At 46.4% G+C, this 24,587-nt stretch overlaps 1 protein-coding gene across 3 annotated transcripts in view; it reads right to left on the bottom strand.

Moving 5' to 3' along the window:
• Positions 1–15,762: 15,762 nt before the first annotated feature.
• Positions 15,763–24,587, bottom strand: part of LOC145359061 (coatomer subunit zeta-1-like) — a 44,328-nt gene continuing 35,503 nt past the window's right edge. Inside the window, exons 8-10 of one of the 3 annotated variants that reach the window (XM_080213429.1) lie at positions 22,019–22,057; positions 19,182–19,214; positions 15,763–18,300 (exon numbers count right to left, since the gene is read on the bottom strand). In XM_080213429.1, the coding sequence (XP_080069555.1) occupies positions 18,253–18,300; positions 19,182–19,214; positions 22,019–22,057 (120 nt within the window). In that variant the 3' untranslated portion in view covers positions 15,763–18,252. The remainder of the gene's footprint in view (positions 18,301–19,181; positions 19,215–22,018; positions 22,058–24,587) is intronic. The other 2 variants (XM_080213431.1, XR_013889545.1) reach the window with 2 other exon arrangements.

The following is a 24,587-nucleotide window of genomic DNA, read 5'->3' as shown; positions in this document are numbered from 1 at the left end:
TTAAAAAGGAAAAGAATTTGCAGTTTCCACATCTTCTGGAATCCCAAAGGATTCTTCGGCCAACAAAGTACTTTTGAAGCGTAGTCACTGTTGTAATGTGGAATACACAGCTCTTAGTTTGCACAGAGCAAAAACAGAAATATGATTAATGACCAGATTTGGTAATATTAGTTGAGGGATAAATACTGGCCAGCACACCAGGGAGAAACGCCCCGTCTCCTCACCAAAGTACACAGGATCTTTTACACCCAGTGAGAGGGCAGACAAAGCCTCGGTTTAACATCTCATGTCCCCCAGGCAGTGTGGCACTCCCTCAGTGCTGCACAGGGGAGTATCTATCAGCCTGGATTGTGTCTTTGGAGTGGAGATTCAGGGAGCTGGACACTGAGTCACAGCTGGGCTACTGAGTGAACCCCCTGCTTGAGCAGCAGGAAGCTGGAATAATCTCTTCTCCTGCTGGTTATTTGCTCCATTCAGTGGAAGTGAATCCCAGTCAGTGTGATGATTCCTGGCCTCTTTCACCACCCTGTGGTAATAATTGGAATTGCAGGGGTAACTGACCTGATTCAGCAGTTTACCACAACACTAGCCCTTAACCCTGTGAGGATTGAGTAACGCTTCCAATCAAAATTAAATTCCATGTATTATTTAACCTATTTATTCTAATACATTTTAATTTGTTATTTATGTTTTCATAATTAGGAATATACAGAATTACTCAGAAATAGAAACATAGAAAATAGCTGGGAAGGCCACTCAGCCTTGCTCTGCCATTCATATTAATCATCAAATTCAACATCCCGATTTCCCCTCATCCCCCCCATCCCTTCATCTCTGCAGCCCCAAGAATGATATCTTATTCCTTCGTGAAATCACACGTTTTGACCTCAACTATTTTGTGGGAGTGAATTCCACACATTCCCCACCCTCTGGGTGAAGACATTTCTCCTCACCTCAATCCTAAAAGATTTACCCCTTATCCTCAAACTACGACCCCCCCAAGATGGGGGAGGCGATGGCCTTGTGGTATTATCACTGGACTATTAGTCCAGAAACTCAAAAAATGTTCTGTGGACTTGGGTTCGAATCCCTCCACGGCAGATTATGGAATTTGAATTGAATAAAAATATCTGGAATGAAGAATCTACTGATGACCATTAAACCATTGTCGATTGTCAGAAAAATCCACCTGGTTCACTAATGTCCTTTAGGGAAGGAAATCTGCCATCCTTACCTGGTCTGGCCTGCATGTGACTCCAGGGCCACAACCATGTATTTGACTCTCAACTGCCCTGTGAACAAGGGCACCTAGGGATGGGCAATAAACGCTGGCCAGCCAGCAACATTCATGTCCCACTTTTGACTAACACAAAAGTTCTGGACTCCCCCACCATCTGGCACATTGTTTCTGAATCTACATATTAACCCATTGTAGTGGCTCAGAATGAGTGACAAAGATTTACAAAAAAATACAGGGGATCACAGAACCCCAAAGTATTCTACAATATATACAACACAATCAGGCCATTCAGCCCAACTGATCCATGCTAGTCTTAATGCTCCAGAGGAGCCTCCACTCACCCTTCTTCATCATCATTTTCTTCTATTCCTTTCACCCTCGTGGATAAGCGACAAGTAACATTCCTGTCACGCAAGTTCCAGGTAATAACTGTCCCCAGTGAGAGAGAATCTATATATCTTCCCATCCCACTATCCCACTATCAACATCCTGAGGGTTACTATTCACCAAAAACTGAACTGGACTCATCTGTTTAAATCCTTCAACAGCAGATCAGACAGAAGCTGGGATTCCTGTGGAGAATAACTCACCTCCTGACTCCCCAAAGCCTGTCCACCATCTAAAAGATACAAGTCAGGAATATGATGGAGAACTCTCCAATTGCCTGAATGAGCGCAGCTCCAACAACACTCAAGAAGCTCAAAGCCATCCAGGACAAAGCAGCCCTGCTTGATCATTTAAACATAAACTTTCACTCCCTCTGCCCCCAACGCAACTGGCAACAGGGTATACCATCTACAAGATGCACTGCAAGAACTCACCAAGGTTCCTTCAACAGCACTTTCCACATCTGCTGACCTCTACTATTTAGAAGGAAAGAGCAGCAGATGTGTGTGAACATCACCACCTGTATGTTTTCCCCCAAGTCACTCACCATCCTAACTCACCATATCTCCATTCCTTCACTCTCTTTGGGTCAAAATCCTGGAACTCCCTCCCTAACAGCACGGTGAGCGTACCTACATCACATGGGCTGCAGCGATTCAAGAAGGCAGCTCGCCATCACCTTCTCAAGGGATATTAGGAATGGACAATAAATGCTGGCCTTGCCAACAATGTTTACATGCCAAGAATGACCTTTAAAATGTCCCAGATTATTAATCCAGGCCTCTGCATTACTTGACCAGTAACATGGTTGACACGGTGACACAGTGGTTAGCACTACTGCCTCAGAATGCCAGGGACCTGGGTTCAATTCGTGGCTTGGGTCACTATCAGTGTGGAGTCTACACATTCTCCCCGTATCTGCGTGGGTTTCCTCCGGGTGCTCTGGTTTCCTCCCACAGTCTAAAAGACAGACTGATTAAGTGCATTGGCCGTGCTAAATTGCCCCTCAGTGAACCTGAACAGGTGCTGGAACGTGACGATTAGGGGATTGTCACAGTGACTTCATTGTAGTGTTAAGCCAATTTGTAACAATGATAAATAAACTTAAAACTTAAACTTAACTTATGAATTAATCATTGGTTTGGCTGTGATGCAGTACCATTACTGACCAGAGGAGGGCCCCAAAGTACTCTTTATTGGACCAAGTGCACTCAAAGTGATGGAAACGCAAAGAATTGAAGAACAAGGAGCAGGAGGAGGCCATTCAGCCCCTCCAACCTGTTCCACCATTCAATACCATCATGGCTGATCTTATCTCAGATTCTGAATGAGATCTGCTCTGTCTCTCTTCATAAGACAAGTCCTTCATCCCTGGGTGGCACGGTAGCACAGTGGTTAGCACTGCTGCTTCACAGCTCCAGGGACCTGGGTTTAATTCCCGACCTGGGTCACTGTCTGTGTGGAATTTGCACATTCTCCTCGTGCCTGCGTGGGTTTCCTCCAGTTTCCTCCCACAGCCCAAAGATGTGCAGGTTAGGTTGATTGGCCATGCTAAATTGACCGTAGATGCATAGATTAGAGGGTTAGTGGGTAAAATATGTATGGATATGGGGAGAGGGCCTGGGTGGGATTGTGATCGGTGCAGACTTGATGGGCTGAATGGCCTCTTTCTTTATTGTAGAGTTTCTATGATTTCTATGGAATCGATCTAGTGAACCTTTTTTGAACCCCCTCTAATGTTTTTACATCCTTTCTCAAGTAAGGGGACCAAAACTGTGTGCAGAGCTCCAGATGTGTTCTCACCAATGCCCTACACAGTTGCAGCAGCATTTCCCTACATTTATACTCTCTTCCATTTGCAATGAAATTCCATTTCCCTTTCTTTTACCTGCTGCTCCTGCACACTAACTCCTGAGATTCATGCACATGAACGCCCAGATCCCTCTGCACTGAAACATTTAAGTTTTTGTCCATTTAGATAATAAGTGGTCTTTTTAATCCTCTGACCAAAATGGATAACCTCACGCTTATCCTTGTTAAATTCCATCTGCCACATTTTGGCCCACTCAGTTATCTATCCATATACATTTGTAAATTTATTATTTCCTGTTTGCAACTTGTTGTCCTGCTTATTTTACTGTTGTTTGCAAAATTGTGATAGCACATTTATCCCTGCTTCCAAGTCAATACTATAGATTGTAACTAGTTGGGGTTCGAGGACTGAACCTGACTAGTTACTTCTTGTTAACCCGAAAAAGACCCATTTATCCTGACTCTCTGTTGTTGGTTCTCCAATCCTCTCCAAGCTGATATATTTAACATGCTGCTCTGACACACGTCTCACTCGTAAGATTCTCCATCCATTCGTTAAGAGGAGCTGATGTTGTTGCCATTCCCTCAGTCACAGTGACCAGTGTTAAACAGCCTTGCCTACCCTTTACAATGGGGCTGAACCTGCACACATTCAGCCAGGATTCAAAGCCTGCATTCTGGTCACCCATAACTCTGCAGCCCTTATCTTAACTTGCAACAAGTCCCACTCACAAATAGCTGACATATTCAAACATCCTTCTTTTCAAATTCCTCTGTCCCTCCCTATCTCTGCAATCTCCTCCAGCCTTACAACCCTCCAGGGTCACTGCACTCTTCCACTTGTGACCTTTTGCACCCACTGACACTCTGACTCTGTCCCTCGACAATTCTTCAATACAACCTCATTGGCCAAGCTGTCGGTTTATTGTCCGTTTATTTGTCTCAGTGTCAAATTTTATCTGATAGTTTCTGTGAAGCAGCATCAGATGTTTTACCAAGTTAAAAGGTGCTGCGTTTAGGAAAAAAATAGATAGACTTCTAGACACGAAAGGCATCGGGGGAAGAGAGTGGAAGTGTGGCATTGAGATAGAGGATCAGCCCAGAATGGGGGAGGAGGCTTAATGGGGCATATAGTCTTCGCTATATAAATGCAAGTTGTTGTTGCAGCAGGAGTAAGAATCATTCAGACAACATCCAGAGACAGAGGCTGAAGAACTGGCCAAAGAATTCCAGGAGTCTCCAATCCACAGACCCATCCAATATTTCAAGATTCCAGTCAAATCTCCACTAACAGGACTGGCTGGAATGGATTCAAACCCGTCATCTTCCCACAATGCTGCACAGTTCAATCTATAACCCACCCTCAGATTCACAGCATTGCTGCTCCCTCTACAACAGGGTTGCCGCTTTTAGATGATCAGGAGAGATTTTTCTTCACTATTCCACTGTCCTCTCTTACCAACGCTAAGTGATGAACTGTGCACTGTCAAATCCACATCACAGTTCTCTTGATTCAATGATAGCTCCCCCATCTTGAGTGCAAAATCGAGGCTGACACTCCCAGCACAGTCCTGAGGGGGTGCTGCACTGTCAGAGGGTCAGTGCTGAGGGAGTGCTGCACGGTCAGAGGGTCAGTGCTGAGAGAGTGCCGCACTGTCAGAGGGTCAGTGCTGAGGGAGTGCCGCACTGTCAGAGGGTCAGTACTGAGGGAGTGCCGCACTGTCAGAGGGTCAGTACTGAGGGAGTGCCGCACTGTCAGAGGGTCAGTACTGAGGGAGTGCCGCACTGTCAGAGGGTCAGTGCTGAGGGAGTGCCGCACTGTCAGAGGGTCAGTACTGAGGGAGTGCTGCACTGTCAGAGGGTCAGTACTGAGGGAGCGTCGCACTGTCAGAGGGTCAGTACTGAGGGAGTGCCGCACTGTCAGAGGGTCAGTGCTGAGGGAGCGTCGCACTGTCAGAGGGTCAGTACTGAGGGAGTGCCGCACTGTCAGAGGGTCAGTGCTGAGGGAGCGCCGCACTGTCAGAGGGTCAGTACTGAGGGAGTGCCGCACTGTCAGAGGGTCAGTACTGAGGGAGTGCCGCACTGTCAGAGGGTCAGTACTGAGGGAGCGTCGCACTGTCAGAGGGTCAGTACTGAGGGAGTGCCGCACTGTCAGAGGGTCAGTGCTGAGGGAGCGCCGCACTGTCAGAGGGTCAGTACTGAGGGAGTGCCGCACTGTCAGAGGGTCAGTGCTGATGGAGTGCCGCACTGTCAGAGGGTCAGTACTGAGGGAGTGCCGCACTGTCAGAGGGTCAGTACTGAGGGAGTGCCGCACTGTCAGAGGGTCAGTACTGAGGGAGTGCCGCACTGTCAGAGGGTCAGTACTGAGGGAGTGCTGCACTGCCAGAGGGTCAGTGCTGAGGGAGCGCCGCACTGTCAGAGGGTCAGTGCTGAGGGAGTGCCGCACTGTCAGAGGGTCAGTGCTGAGGGAGTGCCGCACTGTCAGAGGGTCAGTGCTGAGGGAGTGCCGCACTGTCAGAGGGTCAGTGCTGAGGGAGTGCCGCACTGTCAAAGGGTCAGTGTTGAGGGAGTGTCGCACTGTCAGAGGGTCAGTACTGAGGGAGCGTCGCACTGTCAGAGGGTCAGTACTGAGGGAGTGCCGCACTGTCAGAGGGTCAGTGCTGAGGGAGCGCCGCACTGTCAGAGGGTCAGTACTGAGGGAGTGCCGCACTGTCAGAGGGTCAGTGCTGATGGAGTGCCGCACTGTCAGAGGGTCAGTACTGAGGGAGTGCCGCACTGTCAGAGGGTCAGTACTGAGGGAGTGCCGCACTGTCAGAGGGTCAGTACTGAGGGAGTGCCGCACTGTCAGAGGGTCAGTACTGAGGGAGTGCTGCACTGCCAGAGGGTCAGTGCTGAGGGAGCGCCGCACTGTCAGAGGGTCAGTGCTGAGGGAGTGCCGCACTGTCAGAGGGTCAGTGCTGAGGGAGTGCCGCACTGTCAGAGGGTCAGTGCTGAGGGAGTGCCGCACTGTCAGAGGGTCAGTGCTGAGGGAGTGCCGCACTGTCAAAGGGTCAGTGTTGAGGGAGTGTCGCACTGTCAGAGGGTCAGTGTTGAGGGAGTGTCGCACTGTCAAAGGGTCAGTGTTGAGGGAGTGCCGCACTGTCAGAGGGTCAGTGCTGAGGGAGTGTCACACTGTCAGAGGGTCAGTGCTGAGGGAGTGCCGCACTGTCAGAGGGTCAGTGCTGAGGGAGTGCCGCACTGTCAGAGGGTCAGTGCTGAGGGAGTGCCGCACTGTCAGAGGGTCAGTACTGAGGGAGTGCCGCACTGCCAGAGGGTCAGTGCTGAGGGAGCGCCGCACTGTCAGAGGGTCAGTGCTGAGGGAGTGCCGCACTGTCAGAGGGTCAGTGCTGAGGGAGTGCCGCACTGTCAAAGGGTCAGTGTTGAGGGAGTGTCGCACTGTCAGAGGGTCAGTGCTGAGGGAGCGTCGCACTGTCAGAGGGTCAGTACTGAGGGAGTGCCGCACTGTCAGAGGGTCAGTGCTGAGGGAGCGCCGCACTGTCAGAGGGTCAGTACTGAGGGAGTGCCGCACTGTCAGAGGGTCAGTGCTGATGGAGTGCCGCACTGTCAGAGGGTCAGTACTGAGGGAGTGCCGCACTGTCAGAGGGTCAGTACTGAGGGAGTGCCGCACTGTCAGAGGGTCAGTACTGAGGGAGTGCCGCACTGTCAGAGGGTCAGTACTGAGGGAGTGCTGCACTGCCAGAGGTTCAGTGCTGAGGGAGCGCCGCACTGTCAGAGGGTCAGTGCTGAGGGAGTGCCGCACTGTCAGAGGGTCAGTGCTGAGGGAGTGCCGCACTGTCAGAGGGTCAGTGCTGAGGGAGTGCCGCACTGTCAGAGGGTCAGTGCTGAGGGAGTGCCGCACTGTCAAAGGGTCAGTGTTGAGGGAGTGTCGCACTGTCAGAGGGTCAGTGTTGAGGGAGTGTCGCACTGTCAAAGGGTCAGTGTTGAGGGAGTGCCGCACTGTCAGAGGGTCAGTGCTGAGGGAGTGTCACACTGTCAGAGGGTCAGTGCTGAGGGAGTGCTGCACTGTCAGAGGGTCAGTGCTGAGGGAGTGCCGCACTGTCAGAGGGTCAGTGCTGAGGGAGTGCCGCACTGTCAGAGGGTCAGTGCTGAGGGAGTGCCGCACTGTCAGAGGGTCAGTACTGAGGGAGTGTCGCACTGTCAAAGGGTCAGTACTGAGGGAGTGCCGCACTGTCAGAGGGTCAGTGCTGAGGGAGTGCCGCACTGTCAGAGGGTCAGTACTGAGGGAGTGCCGCACTGTCAGAGGGTCAGTGCTGAGGGAGTGCCGCACTGTCAGAGGGTCAGTACTGAGGGAGTGCCGCACTGTCAGAGGGTCAGTGCTGAGGGAGCGCCACACTGTCAGAGGGTCAGTACTACTTAACAGATTCTGCCTCAACCAAAAACCCAGAAGGAAAATCATGTGGGCTGCAGAAAAACAATGAGTATTTTTATATTTCTTTGAATTTTCCTTTATAAATAATGAAAGTATTGTAAGTGGTTATTTGATTGGGGCAGTGGGGGCTGCTGGGTGATTAATTCACCTGGAATTGGTCTAACTGGAGTCAGGAACCTTGGAAATGTTTGAGGATGAATTCTGCCACTGAGGAGATGCGAAGGAATTCTTTCCCCTGGACTGCAGTCAGCAGCCTTTACCCTGATCCTCACTTACATTCCGGGAAAGGATAGCTTCCCACAGCTCCTGTTAATTTCTCTTCCTGTCCAGGGCTGGGGGAATCGATTGGATGGAGCTGTCCCTTTAACATTTTATTCCAGGCTGTTGGGGAGTTTCGCTCCGCTGGGCTAGTGCCAATGTCAGCAATTAAGATCATTTCTCCATGTAATAGATCCATTTGGTTAATGATTACATTTAATTCATTAACTGAATGGTCACATTACACAGTTGTAAAATGATTCTAGACACAGCAGCCCCCACATTTAAGTTCTCAACAGCTCAGAGGGGGAGTGAGTCAATGCTCTCTGTGTCCCTCCCCTGGCTAATAAAGCTAATACCTCTTTAGCTCCTCTCTCGCCTCCTCCCTTGTTAATTATCAGACATCCAGTAGCAGGTGAGTGGAAATTTCACCCAGTTAAATACTGGGAAGTCTGAAGCTGTTGTTTGAGAAGTCTGCTGATCAGGAAAAGGCACAGGAAAAATTCTCACAACACCTTGGCTGGACTTTAACCGACAAATCTCAGTTAAAGTCCAGCAGTAGCACAAGCTGTTGGAGCATTGCCCCTTCATCGGGTGACTCACATTGTGAAAGGGCAACGCTTGGAAAACTCATGTTACCAAATAAACCTGTTGGACTTTAACCTGGTGTTGTGAAACTTCTCCCTGTGCCCTCCCCAGTCCAACGCCAGCATCTCCACATCATCGGGAAAAGCACAATATAAACGCAATCCTTTCCTTCTAACACATCTTCCTGTCTGACCTGCTGGATGTTTGCTGCATTGCCCACTCCCAAATGTCTCAGTTGTGACTGTTGTGTTGGGCTCCCACTGATGTACCTGATCCCATTCACACTCCGGTCCAGAAAGAACTGAGGTTCCTGTTTCTTACAGACACAGCTTGGTGTTCAATCAAAAAACTATTTTTAAAATTTTTTTTTCATTCTTTCATGGAATGTGGCTGTTACTGTTTGATCAGTCTTTATTTCCCATCCTGATTTACCCTTGTGAGTGGCGAAAAACTGCAGCAGGCGACGGTGCAGAGGGACCTCAGGGTCCTTGTGCATGAGTCACAAAAACCCAGCTTGCAGGTGCAGCAGGTGGTCAGGAAGGCGAATGGGATGCTGGCCTTCATAGCGAGGGGGATTGAATATAAAAGTAGGGAGGTCTTGCTGCGGCTGTATAGGGCATTGGTGAGGCCGCAGCTGGAGCACTGTGTGCAGCTTTGGTCGCCGCACTTACGCAAGGATATTTTGGCCTTGGAGGGAGTGCAGAGGAGGTTTACTAGGCTGATTCTGGAGTTGAGGGGGTTGAGCTATGAGGAGAGGCTGAATAAACTAGGCTTGTACTCGTTAGAGTTTAGAAGAATGAGGGGAGATCTCATTGAGACATATAAGATGATGAATGGGGCGGATAGGATAGAGGTGGATAGACTCTTCCCGCTCAGAAAGGACAGTAGGACTAGAGGACACAGCCTCAAGATAAAGGGGGGACGGTTTAGAATGGAGTTGAGGAGGAACTTCTTCACTCAAAGGGTGGTGAATCTCTGGAATTCTCTGCCCGTTGAAGTGGTGGAGGCTGCCTCGCTAAATATTTTTAAGACGCAGGTTGATGGGTTTTTGATAAGCGAGGGGATTAAGGGTTATGGGGAGAGGGCGGGAATGTGGAACTGAGCCACGACAGATCAGCCATGATCTTGTTGAATGGCGGGGCAGGCTCGAAGGGCTCGATGGCCTACTCCTGCTCCTATTTCTTATGTTCTTATGTTCTTAAGGAGATGGTGGGCTGTCTTCTTGAATCGCTGCAGTCCATGTGGTGTAGTTACACCCACAGTGCTGTTAAAATTTTATTGTAATAAAATCCTTCTGGAACTCTCTAATATTTTAGCAAATATAAAAATGTATTTTTTCCAAATCTCAGACTATGTAAATCACTGCATTGGAGAGGCCAGAGAGGCAAAGGATAGCGTCCCTATCTCTGGGCCTGCAGCTATGATTCTAAGTCCCACTCTGGCACTTAGTGGTCATGGAAGGTGTGTCCATAATGTGGCCACTCAGACTGACTGCCGACTTGTAACTGCTTCCAATAGACCTGGAGGGCAGGGAGTTTTTCAGTCAGTCACACTGCAGCGAATGGCAAACCACTGCAATACTCTGCCGAGCTTAATGACGGGCCTATCTAAGAGGGGGAGGAGAAACAAGCCAGCAGGACAGCTTGTCTGAAACTTCACTGGAACTCAGATTCATAAACATTTACAGCACAGAAGGCAATTTGGTCCATTATGTCCACACCAGCCAACAAAGACCTGATGACACTAATCCCATTTTCCAGCGCTTGTCCCATAAGCCTGGAGATTATGGCAGTGCCTGTGAACAGCTAAATACTTCTTCAATGTTACGAAAGTTTCTAACTCAACCCCCCTTTTAGGCCATGAGATCCAGACCCCAAACCATCACTCTGGCACCCCCACCCCCACACCCAGCACCCTGGCACCCCCACCCCCACCACCCTGGCACACCCAACCAACATTTCTCCTCAACTGTGGAGGCCAGAACTGCACACAGTACTCCAGCTGTGACCTAACCAGTGTTTTATACAGTTCCAACATGCCCTTCCTGCGCTCAAATTCTATGCCTCGGATAATAAAGACAAGTATCCCAGGCACCTTCTTAGCGACCTTCTCTACCTGTCTTGCATATTCAGGGATTTGTGGATATGTGCTCCAAGGCCCCTTAGTACTAGCCAGGGTCCCACCATTTATAGTGTAATCTTTTACCTTGTTAGCCCTTCCCAAGTGAATTATCTCACACTTTTCCGAGTTGAATTCCATTTGCCACTGTTCTGTACACCTGACCAATCCATTGGTATCCCCCTGCAGTTCTCTGCTATCCTCCTCACTATTTACCAACCAAACAATGCTCGTGTTACCGCAAGTTTCCTGAGCATACCACCTACATTTAAATCCATATCATTGATGTAGATCAGAAATAGTAAAGGCCGCACCAAGAGTCCTGTGGTACCTCACTGGAAACAGACTTCTAGTCACAGAAACAACTTTAGCACTGCTGCCTCACAGCACCAGGGACCTGGGTTCAATTCCCAGCCCCGTGTCTGCGTAGGTTTCCTCTGGGTGCTCCAGTTTCCTCCCACACTCCAAAAGACATGCTAGTTAGGTGTTTTGGCCATGCTAAATTCTCCCTCAATGTATCCGAACAGGCACTGGAGCATTGCAACTAGGGGATTTTCACAGTAACTTCATTGCAGTGTTAATATCAGCCTAAGGTGACTAATAAATAAACTTAAACTTTACCATTACCCCCTGCTTCCTGCCTCTCAGCCAATTTTGGATCTAATGAGCCACTTAGCCTTGGATCCCATGGATCCTTACTTCCTTGACTAGTCTAGAGTGAAGGATCTCATCAAAAGCCTTGCTAAAATCCAAGTCAATCACATTAAAAGCATTACCCTCATCAACACTCCTGCTAACCTCCTCAAAAATTTCAATTAAATCAGTCAAACATGACATTGCCTTGACAAATCCATGCTGACTATCCCTGGATAATCTGTGCCTATCCAAGTGCAGATGTATTCTGTCCCTCAGAATTCTTCCTGGTAACTTTTAGGAACATTAATGATGTTTAATCAAAAAGGAACCTGTAAATGGGGCTGTCCACCAGGAATAAGAGGTCAGTGAGTGACACAAGCCAGTCTGAGACCCTCTCCACCTCTCACCACTCGCCCCCCACCACTCGCCCCCACCCCGCCCCCCCACATTCACACTCCAGTCAGGAAAACATTGGATTTCTTTTTTCTGGACGTTTACCTTTATTTTATTTCTGAATATTATTATCATCGTCACTTTTCTTTTTGCAAAAATATACTTTCATCACAAAATACCTGCAAGAAATATTACAAAACATTTCAAATTGTCATAACAGGAAAGTGCAAAGATATTCACATTTTCCCCAGAGATCAAGGTGCTCTCTGAGCTGCTTCAGTTCAATAATGAGAACATTTCAATAGTTTCATTAGGGAGACTACCATTCTGCTTCAGTTATATACATTGGTCATGTTGGATTCTAAGATGCTTCAACACAGTTGCATACAGTTGGGATTAAGCACACAGTATGAGGGATTTTAACCTGGTTACTAGCCCCTCAATGTACACTGGCTGAAGGGCCTTACACAGTATCTTTCCCCATTGTGTCTTGGCAGCGCTTGCCCCAAGCTTGAGTGTGTTTCTCAGCACATGGTCCTGGACTTTGGAATGTGCCAGTCTGCAGCACCCAGTCGAGGACAATTCTTTCCACTGGAAGATCAGCAAGTTTCAGGCAGACCCAAGAGCGTATTTCACAGAGTCGATGGTCCTCTGGCAGCAGCTGATGTTTGTCTCTGTGTGCATCCCTGGGATATCCCCATAGAGCACAGAGTCCCCGTCCCTGGGAACAGCCTGTAGAGCACAGAGTCCCCGTCCCTGGGAACGGCCCGTAGAGCACCGAGTCCCCCTGGGAACAGCCCATAGAGCACAGAGACCCCGTCCCTGGGAACAGCCCGTAGAGCATTGAGTCCCCCTGGGAACAGCCCATAGAGCACAGAGACCCCGTCCCTGGGAACGGCCCGTAGAGCAGAGTCCAGCATCACAGAACTGCTCGGGATGAGCCTCGATAAATACCACTGCATCTTCCTCCAAACCTTCTTTGAAAAGTCACGTTCCACAAGGAGGTGTGCAACTGTCTCCTCTTCCTGCAGCCTCTTCGAGGGCAGCGCTGAGACTTTGGGTGTGAATGAAGGGTCTGACGGGGAATGCCGTTCCCACACCAGCCAAGCTCAGTCTTGGTGCTCGTTTGAAAATTCTGGTGATGAGGCCTTGCTGCCAAATGACACTGACAGTCTGCTCAGGAAACATTTGGACAGGATCCACCATCTCTTTTTCCCACAGGGGCTTGAAGACGTTATGCGCTGATGACTGCTTGATTGGCTTGTGGTCAAAGGTGATACTCTGAGCAGGTTTTTCCATGAGAAATGAGATACACCATGATCCAGCTACTTGGAGCATTCCGCGACAGTTTGATCAGAACAATCCTACACAACACCGGGGAAAGGTAGAACCTCAATTTGTAATTTGTGTAGTGAGGATCTGCACACAGCTTGATACAGCTGCAAATAAAGGTGGCCATTAGGATGTAGATGACTTTATTATCATTGCCATTGTTTAAAAAATGTATGCATTCTTAAAGTTACAAAGCCAATGCTCAGAGTGGACCTGGCAAACACGCATCCATTCCCTGTTTACTCCAAAAACCAAATTCAAATTCCAACTGAATCCAACTCATGGTCCCCATAAGAGAGACAAACAAGATCCAAGCTGGCATTACACCCTGTCCTGCTCCTGGGAGAGGCTCCTGTGGAACTCAAACACTGAAATCAAGGGTGGAGAAGCTATAAAGAGGATCCTGCTGACTCCACAGTACAGAATGATCAGAATCGGAGGCTGCAGGCGGCTCAGCCAGAAGTTGATGCAGAAAAGGCTGCGATTCCGTTTCTCTTTCTGGTTGTTTGGATCCAGATGGAACGGGATGAATGAATGAACAGCGCCTTTAAGAAACTGACACTTCTGGCATTGTATCCAATCACCTCATGAATACCCAGCAGGATTATTTGCATACCGCGCCTCTTTGCTGGCCTGGTAACCAATGAGAGAGATCAATCTGGCTATTCAGCCCCACCCACTTTTTGCTCCGCGCTGATTGGTGCTCGCCTTCCCTGAATTTACATCAAGTGGGCGGGCATTGTAGGCTAATCATTTGACATCACAATGCCCGATCGGTGATTCCAATTACCGCCCAAGATGGCCAATGAGAGAGATGTAAATTACCCCGGCGCAACGCAACAAAATTAAAGCAGCGAATTATTGTCCGCCGACTGAAAACCCAGAGAGAGAGAGAGAGAGGCGACAACTGTCCAAACTCTGCTCTCCGATCCAGTTCCAGCATTCAATAATCACCATCCACCACAACTCCATTTCCCTGCACTTCATATCCATAATTTCCAAAAGTCTCTCAATCCCAGCCTTGAATTTACTCAACTGAACCTCCCCAGTTCTCTCAGGTGGAGACCTCTCCACCCAGGAACAGCTCACCCACATGGTGTAACTTTATAAATACAGATACCCAGGACAGGCTAGAATCTGATAGAAACGTTTGGGAGGGAGGGATTTTTATTAAATAATTGGTTTGTCTAATCATAACTTCACTGCAGATATCTTGGTCACAACACCCAAGTTTACTCCACAGCTTATTGTTTATTAGTGTCACAAGTAGACTTACATTAACACTGCGATGAAGTTATTGTGAAAATCCCTTAGTCGCCACACTCCAGCACCTGTTTGGGTTCATTGAGGGAGAATTTAACATGGCCAATGCACCCAACCAGCAAGTCTTTCAGACAGTGGGAGGAAACCGGAGCACCTGGAGGAAACCCATGCAGACATGGGGAGAATGTGCAGACTCCACATGGTGACTCAAGCCAGGAATTGAACCCGAATCCTTGGTGCTGTGAGGCAGCAGTGCGAACTACTGTGCACCGTGCCACCCTGAAACATTATTGTGGATGCTGTTATTTAGTCTCACACTCTCTTACATCCTGTAAATTATGCTGTGGGTAAATTGTAATGTTAAAGCACTGTGAGAATGTTGGTCTGCACGGTAGCACAGTGGTTAGCACTGCTGCTTCACAGGGAACTGGATTCAATTCCTGGCTTGGGTCACTGTCCCTGTGGCTTTTGCGTGTTCTTCCTGTTTCTGTGTGGGTTTCCTCCCACAGTCTGAAAGACATGCTGATTAGGTGCATTGACCCAAACAGGTGCCTGTCTGCGGGGACTAGGGGAATTTCACAGTAACTTAACTGCAGTGTTAATGTAAGCCTTACTTGCGACTAATAAATAAACTTTGTTTTTTTACTGTCTTCAGATAGAGCTCAGTGTTCTGTCCTCAGAACGTGAGTGTCTTTAAGACAGAGATAGATAGGTTCTTGATTAATAAGGGGATCAAGAGTTATGAGGAAAAGGCAGAATAGGGATGAGAAAAATATCAGCCATGATTGAATGGCGGAGCAGACTTGATGGAGCAAATGGCCTAATCCTGCTGCTATGTCTTATGGTCTTAGAGGGATATATTGATTTGAGGGCAGATTCACCAGAATGTTACCAGGACTTAAACGGTTAACATTCTCTGGGCTGTAGAAAATTAAGGGGATGGTCTAATTGAGGTATTTAAGATGTTAAAAGGGTTCCATACATCAGACAATTTCCTCTGATGGGGAAACAGTTTAAAATGAGAAGCAGTCCTTTGAGGGGGGAATTTCAGGAAGCAATTTCTCTCAGAAATCTCAAGCTCTCTCTGTCCCCCCCCGCAAAAAAAAATATACATTAAGGCGGAATGTCAATATCAAGGCAGAAGTTCTCAAATGTTTGTTCTGTAAAAATGACTGAAATCCAGGAATGTAAATCATTCTGATACCAATCAGCCAGAATGAGCAAAACGGCCGATTGGCCTCTTCCTGTTGCTATGAAACACGGTGGAAGGAAGAAGGGAATTCACAGAAAGACGAGTCGATTAAAACAGAATTAAAAAGGGTTTTGTTTTAATTAAAGTTTTTTTGTAGTTCTACCAAAGGGCTCTGTATTAAAACATTACCCAATGTAACTGCATTGATTAAAAAATAATCAGGAGCATTCAATACACAACATTTAATCTCCCAGGGGATCCTCAGCGTAAAACCAAAGGGAGGCGACACACAGGCTTCTGAGAGGCAGCATCAGCTGCTCAAAGCAGTGCCAGAATGGCCTTATACCCAGCAGGAGATGCCAATCTCAGCAGCAGTGGGCAGGATTCTGACTGCATTCCCCCAGTGAGGAGCTTTTCCCTAGGGAAGAACTGTGGAAAACAGGCTGGAAGATCCGAGTGAAAAATCCCCTTCTCCAAATCACTCTTTTCTCAGTAATTCAGTGATGGTCCGGAGGGTTCTGCCTGAAAGGGCGTTGGAAACGTATTCAACAGTAGTGTTAGAAAGGCTAAATACTTGGGCTGGGGAGATGGGAACAGAATGGAATTGGGGCTAATTGGATAAATCTACCAAAGCAGGCAAAGAACCTCCTCCTGTGCCGGATCATTTCCCCTCATGTGAACAGCCCCTGATCACCAGTCAGCACTGGGGTACCCCCCACCCCCACACTCCAGCCCCTCTGTAATAAACTCCTGTGTCCTCCACCCCTCACTGACTGGAGAAGGAACATTATTATCTGATTCCTGACTGCCAATCTCCTCTCCCCCATCTCACGTTTTATTTAAAAAAGTGGTTCAAGTAATAGGAATTATTTTTAACATCTCTATAATATTTCTCCTAGGTCTCTGGGAGATAGAAACCCTACAGTGAAGAAACAGACCATTCAGCCCATTCAGTCTGCTCCTACTCTCTGAAACAGCATTCCATCCAGGTCGGCCCCTCCACCCTATTCCTGTAACCCCACACTTTTACCATGGCTAATCCTCCTAACCTTCACAACTTTAGACACACTAAAGGAGCAATTTAACATGGCCAATCAATCTAACCCAGCACATCTTTGGTCTGTGGGAGGAAACCGGAGCACCTAGATGAAACCCATATAAACATGGGGAGAGTTTACAAAGATTTATCCTTAGTTCCTCGAGATTCCAGGAAAAAGCTGAAAATTTGACAACGCCTGGTGGAAAAGGCATAAAATTGTGCAGTTTTGTAGGAGGCAGTTTCTGCAGCCCGACATCACAGAATCTGACAGCACAAAAGCAGCCATTCAGCCCATCACCTCTTTTTGGTACAGTCTATCCAATTAGTCCCACTACCACTGTTATTTCCTCACAGCTCTGCAAATTCTCCTTTATAAATATACATCCAATTCAACATTTAGGTCACAGTTCTTGTCAGCGCTTCCAGGGGTCTGAACCTGTGTTGATGCTAAATGCTGGGGTTAATGATACTGGACCTGGAGGGACTTCTTCATAACTTGGACTTGTTGGGGAACTTCCTTTTCCCTACCCATGACCCTGTCGTAACCTCAAACACTTCCTGAGTCCTTCTTTAAGGGTCAGTAAGGGGCACCCTCAACCATAAATCCACAGTTTATGGGTTCAGGAAGTTTTTTTTGGGGGGGGGCGCGGTGGTGGGTGATGTATGTTCACACATGCAGCTGTGCAAACTCAAGTAGTATTTATAGCTCAGGAAAACAGGCCATTCAGCCCAACTGGTCCCTGCCAGTGATTATCTTTCTATTCCTTTCTCTCTCATGTTTTCCTATCTTCTTCTTAAATACATCTACGTTATTCACCTCAGTCTACTCACCACACTGAATAAAAACATTTCTCCTAAATTCCCTAGTGGATTTAATGACTATCTTGTATTTATATTAATAATTCTGGTTTCCCCATAAGCAGAAACATCTCTACATCTAACTTATCAAATACCTTCACCAATTTACAGGCCTTCATCAAGTGCAGAATGTGTGCGGAGATCATTGGGAACTGGGATCAGCTGCTGGATCGATCCCAGGATTACAGAGAGAGCTTGGCAGAGGTTAGAGAGAAGACGTCCGAGGGCTGATGGGCCAGAGATCGAGATCTCAAACGTGATTGGGAGCTGGAAACTGTAGAGAAACAATCCAGAATTGAGGCAGTAATTCTCCCCTCACACAATGAACAGCCCACAACAGATGATCTAGTCATTTATCACATTGTGGGATCTTACTATGTGCAAATTGGCTGCCGTGTTTCCTCATTACAATGGCAAGTACACTTTAAAGAAGCACTTCACTGACACATCCCGAGGTTGTGAGAGGTGCTATAGAAAGGCAAGCTCTTTCTTAGAAGACCCTGTGGGTGAAGAAACAGAGAGCTAAATTCTGCAGACGTTCAGCATGATGAGCGGGGGGTGAAATCTGGACGGATCAGCTCAGTATCCTGACTGCCTTTCTCATCTGTATTTGCAAAACGTTGGTGTCACAGTTCAAGATCTGGATTTGTCTCACAGCGTTTGACAGGAGGGGAAGGGCAGACAGGAAAAAGGAAATGATTCTCGTTTTATTTTAACAGTGACCATTTGATCTGATCCTTTGCTGACTGAAGGACCTAGAAAAAGGGGGAAAAAAGCAAGTAGTTATTGATATGTTTATCCTCTTTTAAACAGAATTTCCATCACCCTCCCTAACGCCCACCGCCTATCGTTTACTCCACACTTATTTCTCTATTCAGTATCCTGTATTTCCTCTTTAGCACCCCAACATCCCACTGAATCGGGAGTCCAAGAGTTATAGTGAGCAGGAGGTAGGAATGTGAAAGTATACCATCAACCCTGGGTTTATCAGAAATCAGAATACACCAAAAGTCAAGAGATATGAACACGTTAGATTGTGGCAATCTTAATGCTCTCAATCATTCCCCTCCTAGTGACAGAAGCCCTAGCACTGTACCAGTGTTATACAGCGACAGAGCTGAATATTATATTTAAGACTGATCTAATCACACACTCATGCTGGAGGATTCTCAATATCATGCAGCCTCTTGGGTGAGGCAGGTGTCTGAACCCACTCCCTACCCAGGTCCCTCCCACCTTGTACCATTTATTCAAACTTAATCTTTTGATAATAGGGAGAGGAGTTCCAGATAGAGAAAATGCTTAACTTGTTGAAGAATCCAACACCATGGGCCATCAGATAGTCACAAATAAACCCACTGGGGAATTCAGGGGAAACTTCCTTATCCAGAGACGGTGAGAATGTGCAAATTGCTACCACATGGAGTAGAGGAAGTGAATAGTATAGATGCAGTCACAGGAAGCTGGATAACATGAAGGAGAAAGGAACAGAAGGTATGTTAATAGGGAGATATGGAATAGGTGGGAAGAGGCTGGAGAGGAACATAAACACCAACATAGACTTGTTAGACTGAAGGGTCCAGTTCTGTGCTTTAATTCAAAGTATTGCAGACATACAGGTGACAAAGAGACTTACATTGTTAGTGACTCCCAGCCTTCTGGAGATTTGCTACACAGAGATGAAGACACTCGATTAGAACATGCAGCACAACCACATTCCATACACATGTGCACACACACTCACGCACATACACACCACTGCACAGTAACAGTTACCCAGGCTGGATTATCCTGGGGTTAAGAAAGGGAGGAATGTCGAGAGCCAGCATTCTTCATTGTGCAAGACCAGACCAGAGGGAATGATCTTATATTAATAACTAGACTGTGCAAAAGTGAAATCAGAAAGTACTTTCTCACACACCACGTTAGTGGACATCTGGAATTCTCTTCCCAAAAAAGCCGTGTGTACTGGGGGTCAGTTAGAGCTTTCAGGACTGAGACTGATAGATGTTAGTGGGATAAGGTTCTCAAAAGGATAAAGGAGCAGTTTATGGATTTGAGATACAGATCCACCATAATCTGATTGAATGGTGGGATAGACATGATGGGTCAAATGGCCTCCTCCTGTTCCAGTAACCACCCTCTCTCACATGTGAACAAAGGTAATATCACAGTATGGGGTCAATATTTCCTATTATCTTTCATTCCCGCGGGTGGCACAGTGGTTAGCATTACTGCCTCACAGTGCCAGGGACCCAGGTTCAATTTCAGCCTTGGGTCTGTGTGGAGTTTCCATGTTCCCCCCATGTCTGTGTGGGTTTCCTCTGGGTGCTCCAGTTTCCTCCCGCACTGCAAAGATGTGTAGGTTAGACGGATTAGCCATTGTAAATGTATGCGATTATGAGGATAGTGAGGGGGAGAGCCTGGATGAGATACTCTGTCAGAGAGTTGACTCAGATACGATGGGCTGAACGGTCTCCTTCTGCACTGTAGGGTTTCTATGCATGTTTTTGCTGAAACATTTGTTCCTAAAACATTTCTGCCTTGATTCTGTACTGAAGATTTTCTAATGGGAGGAGTTACAGGGTCTCCCAGATACTGAGGAACTTGTTGCACAGTTGAGGAAGCAACCTTCATGTGTGAATCCAGACAGTGGGTGTTAGCTGAGGGAGGGAAATCACTTTTAAGCCAAGTCATATGCTGCACTCACACACAAACTCACCAAGACCGCTTGACAGGAAGCAAAGCAATGGTACATAAGCAACAAAGGTTACAGGTGAAAAGCGCCTACCTTTAAAAAAACATATACCAACATAGACAAAGACAGAAGAGAAACAAACACTTAAAAGACAACAGGGATTGTTACCTCACTGTGCACAATAGGATGGAACAGATTCCACAAGGACAGAACATTGTGGAGTTTCAATCTTGTTAAATATCATTCAAGAAGGGAGAAGTGAAGGAAGGCGATGATCTAGTGATATTATCGCTTGACTGTTAATCCAGAAACTCAGCTAATGTTCTGGGCACCCAAGCTCAAATCCTGCCACAGCAGATGGTGGAATTTGAATTCAATAAAAAAAAAATTGGAATTAAGACTCTACTAATGACCATTAAACCATTGTCGATTGTCAGAAAAACCCATCTGGTTCACTCATATCCTTTAGGGAAGGAAATCTGTCCTTACCTGGTCTGGCCTACGTGTGACTCCAGAGCCACAGCAATGTGGTTGGCTCTCAACTGCCCTCCAAGGGCAGCTAGGGATGGGCAGTAAATGCTGGCCAGCCAGCAACGCGCATGTCCCACAGATGAATAAAAAAAAGTGATCTGGTCTGTTGAGCTCAATTTTCACAGAAGATTCTAGTTCTCCCAACCGTAGGTTCCATCAGTCTTTCAGTAGATCTATTCCCCCAGCATGACTTCATTCATGTGTTAGTTACATTTCTGTATCAGCCTGGAATCTGTGTCCCACTTAACTACAAACTTAGCAGGGATCACAAATCTCCACCAGACTCATATCAGGCTGCAAGGATAAAATTCTGAGTACAGATTGCATAGGACCACACTTCTATTCCCAATGCAAGCGATTGAGGTATTGGTCGAAAATTTCAAATCAGAGCTGGATGGCTATCCATGAACATGACTGAGGTACATGTCAGCCAAGATCTATCCGAATGACGGAACAGGGTCAAGAAGCTGAATGGCCTCCCCTACTACTATCAATTTAACCCATAATCGTCAAGTCACTGGGGTTCCCACTTAGATTGTCGTTTCTTCAAAGTCATCACCAAGTTTCTGAATGAGTGCCGATTGTTAACCAGGGTTTTGGTAACCAGGTTAATTTGTACAGACTTTCCTCAAGTTTAATTTGATAATCTATTTTATATGGAATGGGCTACAGTAAATAAATCTGTGGTTACCCATTTCTGCTTTGTCCACTTTTTAATTATGGACAATTGACTGACACCTTCCAAGTTCCCCTTGACTCTCTCATCAAATGCCAAAAATACAAAAATAGTTAAGGTCTAGTCTAACCTCAAAGTATACCTTGTGCTTTCTGATCTGGTTCCTCACAAGATTTTTCTAAAAATGAGGTGTCAATGCCTCACAAATTTCCCCGGTGTCTCCCAATCAATCAATCCCAACAGTGGAATTCCAAGGGAAGATTTCTCTTGATTTTCCTTTATAACTGGGGCAAAAGATTCACAGTAAACCCCATAAAGAAACTCCAAGCAGCCCCCATCTCCAGAAATTCAAGCCTGCTACTCCCCTCACAACCAGTCAAATTCAGGGGACATCCTCATCCCCACTCACATCAGCTTCCCTGCTTGTGAATCAGTCCTTGGTCACAAACTTGAATGCCGTTTAATTATCTGAAGGTCATTGAAGATCAAAAGGAAATGATGGGGACTGGAGTGCTGGAACTATCTGAATGATGTTGTGTGAATGAAGGTCATTGCACCAGAGTCTTACCTGGGCCATACTCTGCTCTGTTAAAGGAGTATCATCAACCTGGAGGAATAGAGTACAAGAATTCAATAGAAGTCTCAACTTTGTTCAATCATTAAAGCATCAATGTCGTATGTAGCACAGGGAAGTTAATTTTGCGCTTTTCAAAACTGGGTGGAAATTGGAAGAGTGATAGAAGCGAAAGTTCAGAGGAAATCAGGGGGAATGGTATACACGAGACTGCAAGGACCAACTTGCATTTCCATTGCACTTTTCATGAACTCAGAATGCTCAAAAATGCTGGGGCAACCAATCAAATATTTCTGCTTCTCTCCATAAGCTTAGCTCCGTCCATTCACATGACGCTGTCTTGTCAATCAACCTAATTAAACCCTCCTCTGAAACCCGAAGGAAGAAAAAAGCAAAATAATAAACAAAACTGCATTCGTTCAGATTAGAACCCATTATCCAGGGTCAATTATTCTTCTGCATTCTCAGCCTCGTGGCTGCCTGGAGCAGATGAATCAGAACTTAAATATTTCACTATAAACAGTCACTGTCGCCAAAGTAGGGAATGTAGAGAATGTAGACATCAGGAGCACCTGATACTGTAACTGCTATGATGCAATGTCACTGAGAGGGAGATCTGGAGGGAGGCAGAATACTGAGATATATATATAGATTTATAAATAAATTAGAATGGGCATCATCCATAACACTCTATAGCAGCATTCTTAGGGTAACAGGTGAACAGTTCAATGATGGAGGGCATGTCAGGAGCAGCACCAGGTTGTGACGATAGTATGCCTTTAAGAAATGTATTTATATCATGTTTCTTGTGAAGGGTATGTTTAAAATTCAGCTCTGTTTATATAGTGCTGATTCATCTAATCCAGGCAGCCCACAAGCTAAGAATGCGAAAAATAATTGATCCTAGATAATGAGTTTTAATCTGAATTAATGCAGTTTTGTTTATTATTTTGGTTATTCCGCCCTGCCTCAGGTTCCAGAGTAGAGTTTAATTAGGTTGATCAACAAGAGAGTCATGTGAATGGGTGGAGCTAAGCTTACAGAGAAAAGCAGGTAAGTCTCTCTCTGGAGTCTGCTGTATGGAAATTGCTAGAAAATAGATCTCTCTCTCTTCAGAGATGTTCTGGAAGCTTGAGGACTGGCAGCCCACATGGGTCTTGTGTTGTTTGCTAACCAATTTTGGAGGGGAATTTTAAGTCTATAAAAGGAATATTGCTTAAATTGTAAGTAATAGAAATAGATTAGCAGTTAAGAATTGTATCTTGTCATGTTTAAATATTTCAATTATTAAAAGTTATTTAAATTGTATTGTTAAAATAAAGTTTGTTTTGATAAAAGCTTCCTAATGTGTCAATAGAATCACACCTGGAGTGAAACAACTTAGCTTCACACAAATGCCAAAAATACAAAAATAGTTAGGGTTTGGTCTAACCTCACAATATACCACTGATCTGGTTCCTGACAAGGCTTACCTAAAAATGAGGTGTCAATCTACTGAAATTAAAACACTGGGCTACTTGTCTGCCAACTAAGCATAATCAGCAACCGATTGACAAAACTTTGCGATACCACAACCAAAGGATCAGATCCAAGCTCTGCAGTCCTGCCACACCCAATCATGAATGGGGTGGATGATTAAATAACACAGTGAAGGAGGAGGCTTCACAAATATCCCCATCCTCAATGATGGGAGAACACAACACATCAATGCAAAAAATAAGGCCAAAGCATTTGCAATCACCCTCAACCAGATCAGCCAATTTGATTCACCCCACATAATAACAAGGAACGGCTGAAGGCACTGGATACTGCAGAGGTTATAGATCCTGATGCTATCCCAGCAATAGTCCCGGAGACATGTGCTCCAGAGGTTGTTGCTTCGCTGGCTGGAATCATACCGAGCACAAAGGAAGATGGTTGTAGGTTGTTGGAGTCAATCATCTCAGTTCCAGGATATCACTGCAGGAGATCCTCAGGGTAGCGTCCTAGGCCCCCTTGCATTTTTCATCAATAACCTGCCTCCATCATGGGGTCAGAAGTGGAATGTTCACTGATGATTGCATAATCTTCAGCACCATTGGTGACCCCTCAGACACCAAGCAGTCCACGTCCAAATAGACAATATCTACGCCTGGACTGACAAGTGGCAAGTATCAGGCAATGACCATCTCCAACAAGAGCGAATCCAATGTAAAAACAGAAAATCCTGGAAAATCTCAGCAGGTCCAACAGCATCTGCAGACAGAGAATAGAGCCAATGTTTTGCATCTGGATGGCGCTTTGTCAGAGCGAAGTCAACCATCTCCCCTTGATATTCAATGGCATTATCTTCTCTGAATCCCCCAGCATCAATATTCTGGGGGTGGACAGAAGCTGAACTGAACTAACCATATAAATACTATGGCTACAAGAACAGGTCAGTGGCTCAACTCATGCACTGAGTAACTCACCTCATGACTCCCCAAAGTCTGTCCAACATCCACAAGGCTCAATTTAGGAGTGTGATGGAATACCCTCCCTTTGCCTCAATGACTACAACTCCAACAACACTCAAGTAGCTCAA

This window comes from Carcharhinus amblyrhynchos, chromosome 27, assembly GCF_965287045.1.
Source record: "Carcharhinus amblyrhynchos chromosome 27, sCarAmb.v2.hapA, whole genome shotgun sequence".
Taxonomy (NCBI): domain Eukaryota; kingdom Metazoa; phylum Chordata; class Chondrichthyes; order Carcharhiniformes; family Carcharhinidae; genus Carcharhinus; species Carcharhinus amblyrhynchos.
This window is presented reverse-complemented; position numbering and strand designations above follow the sequence as displayed.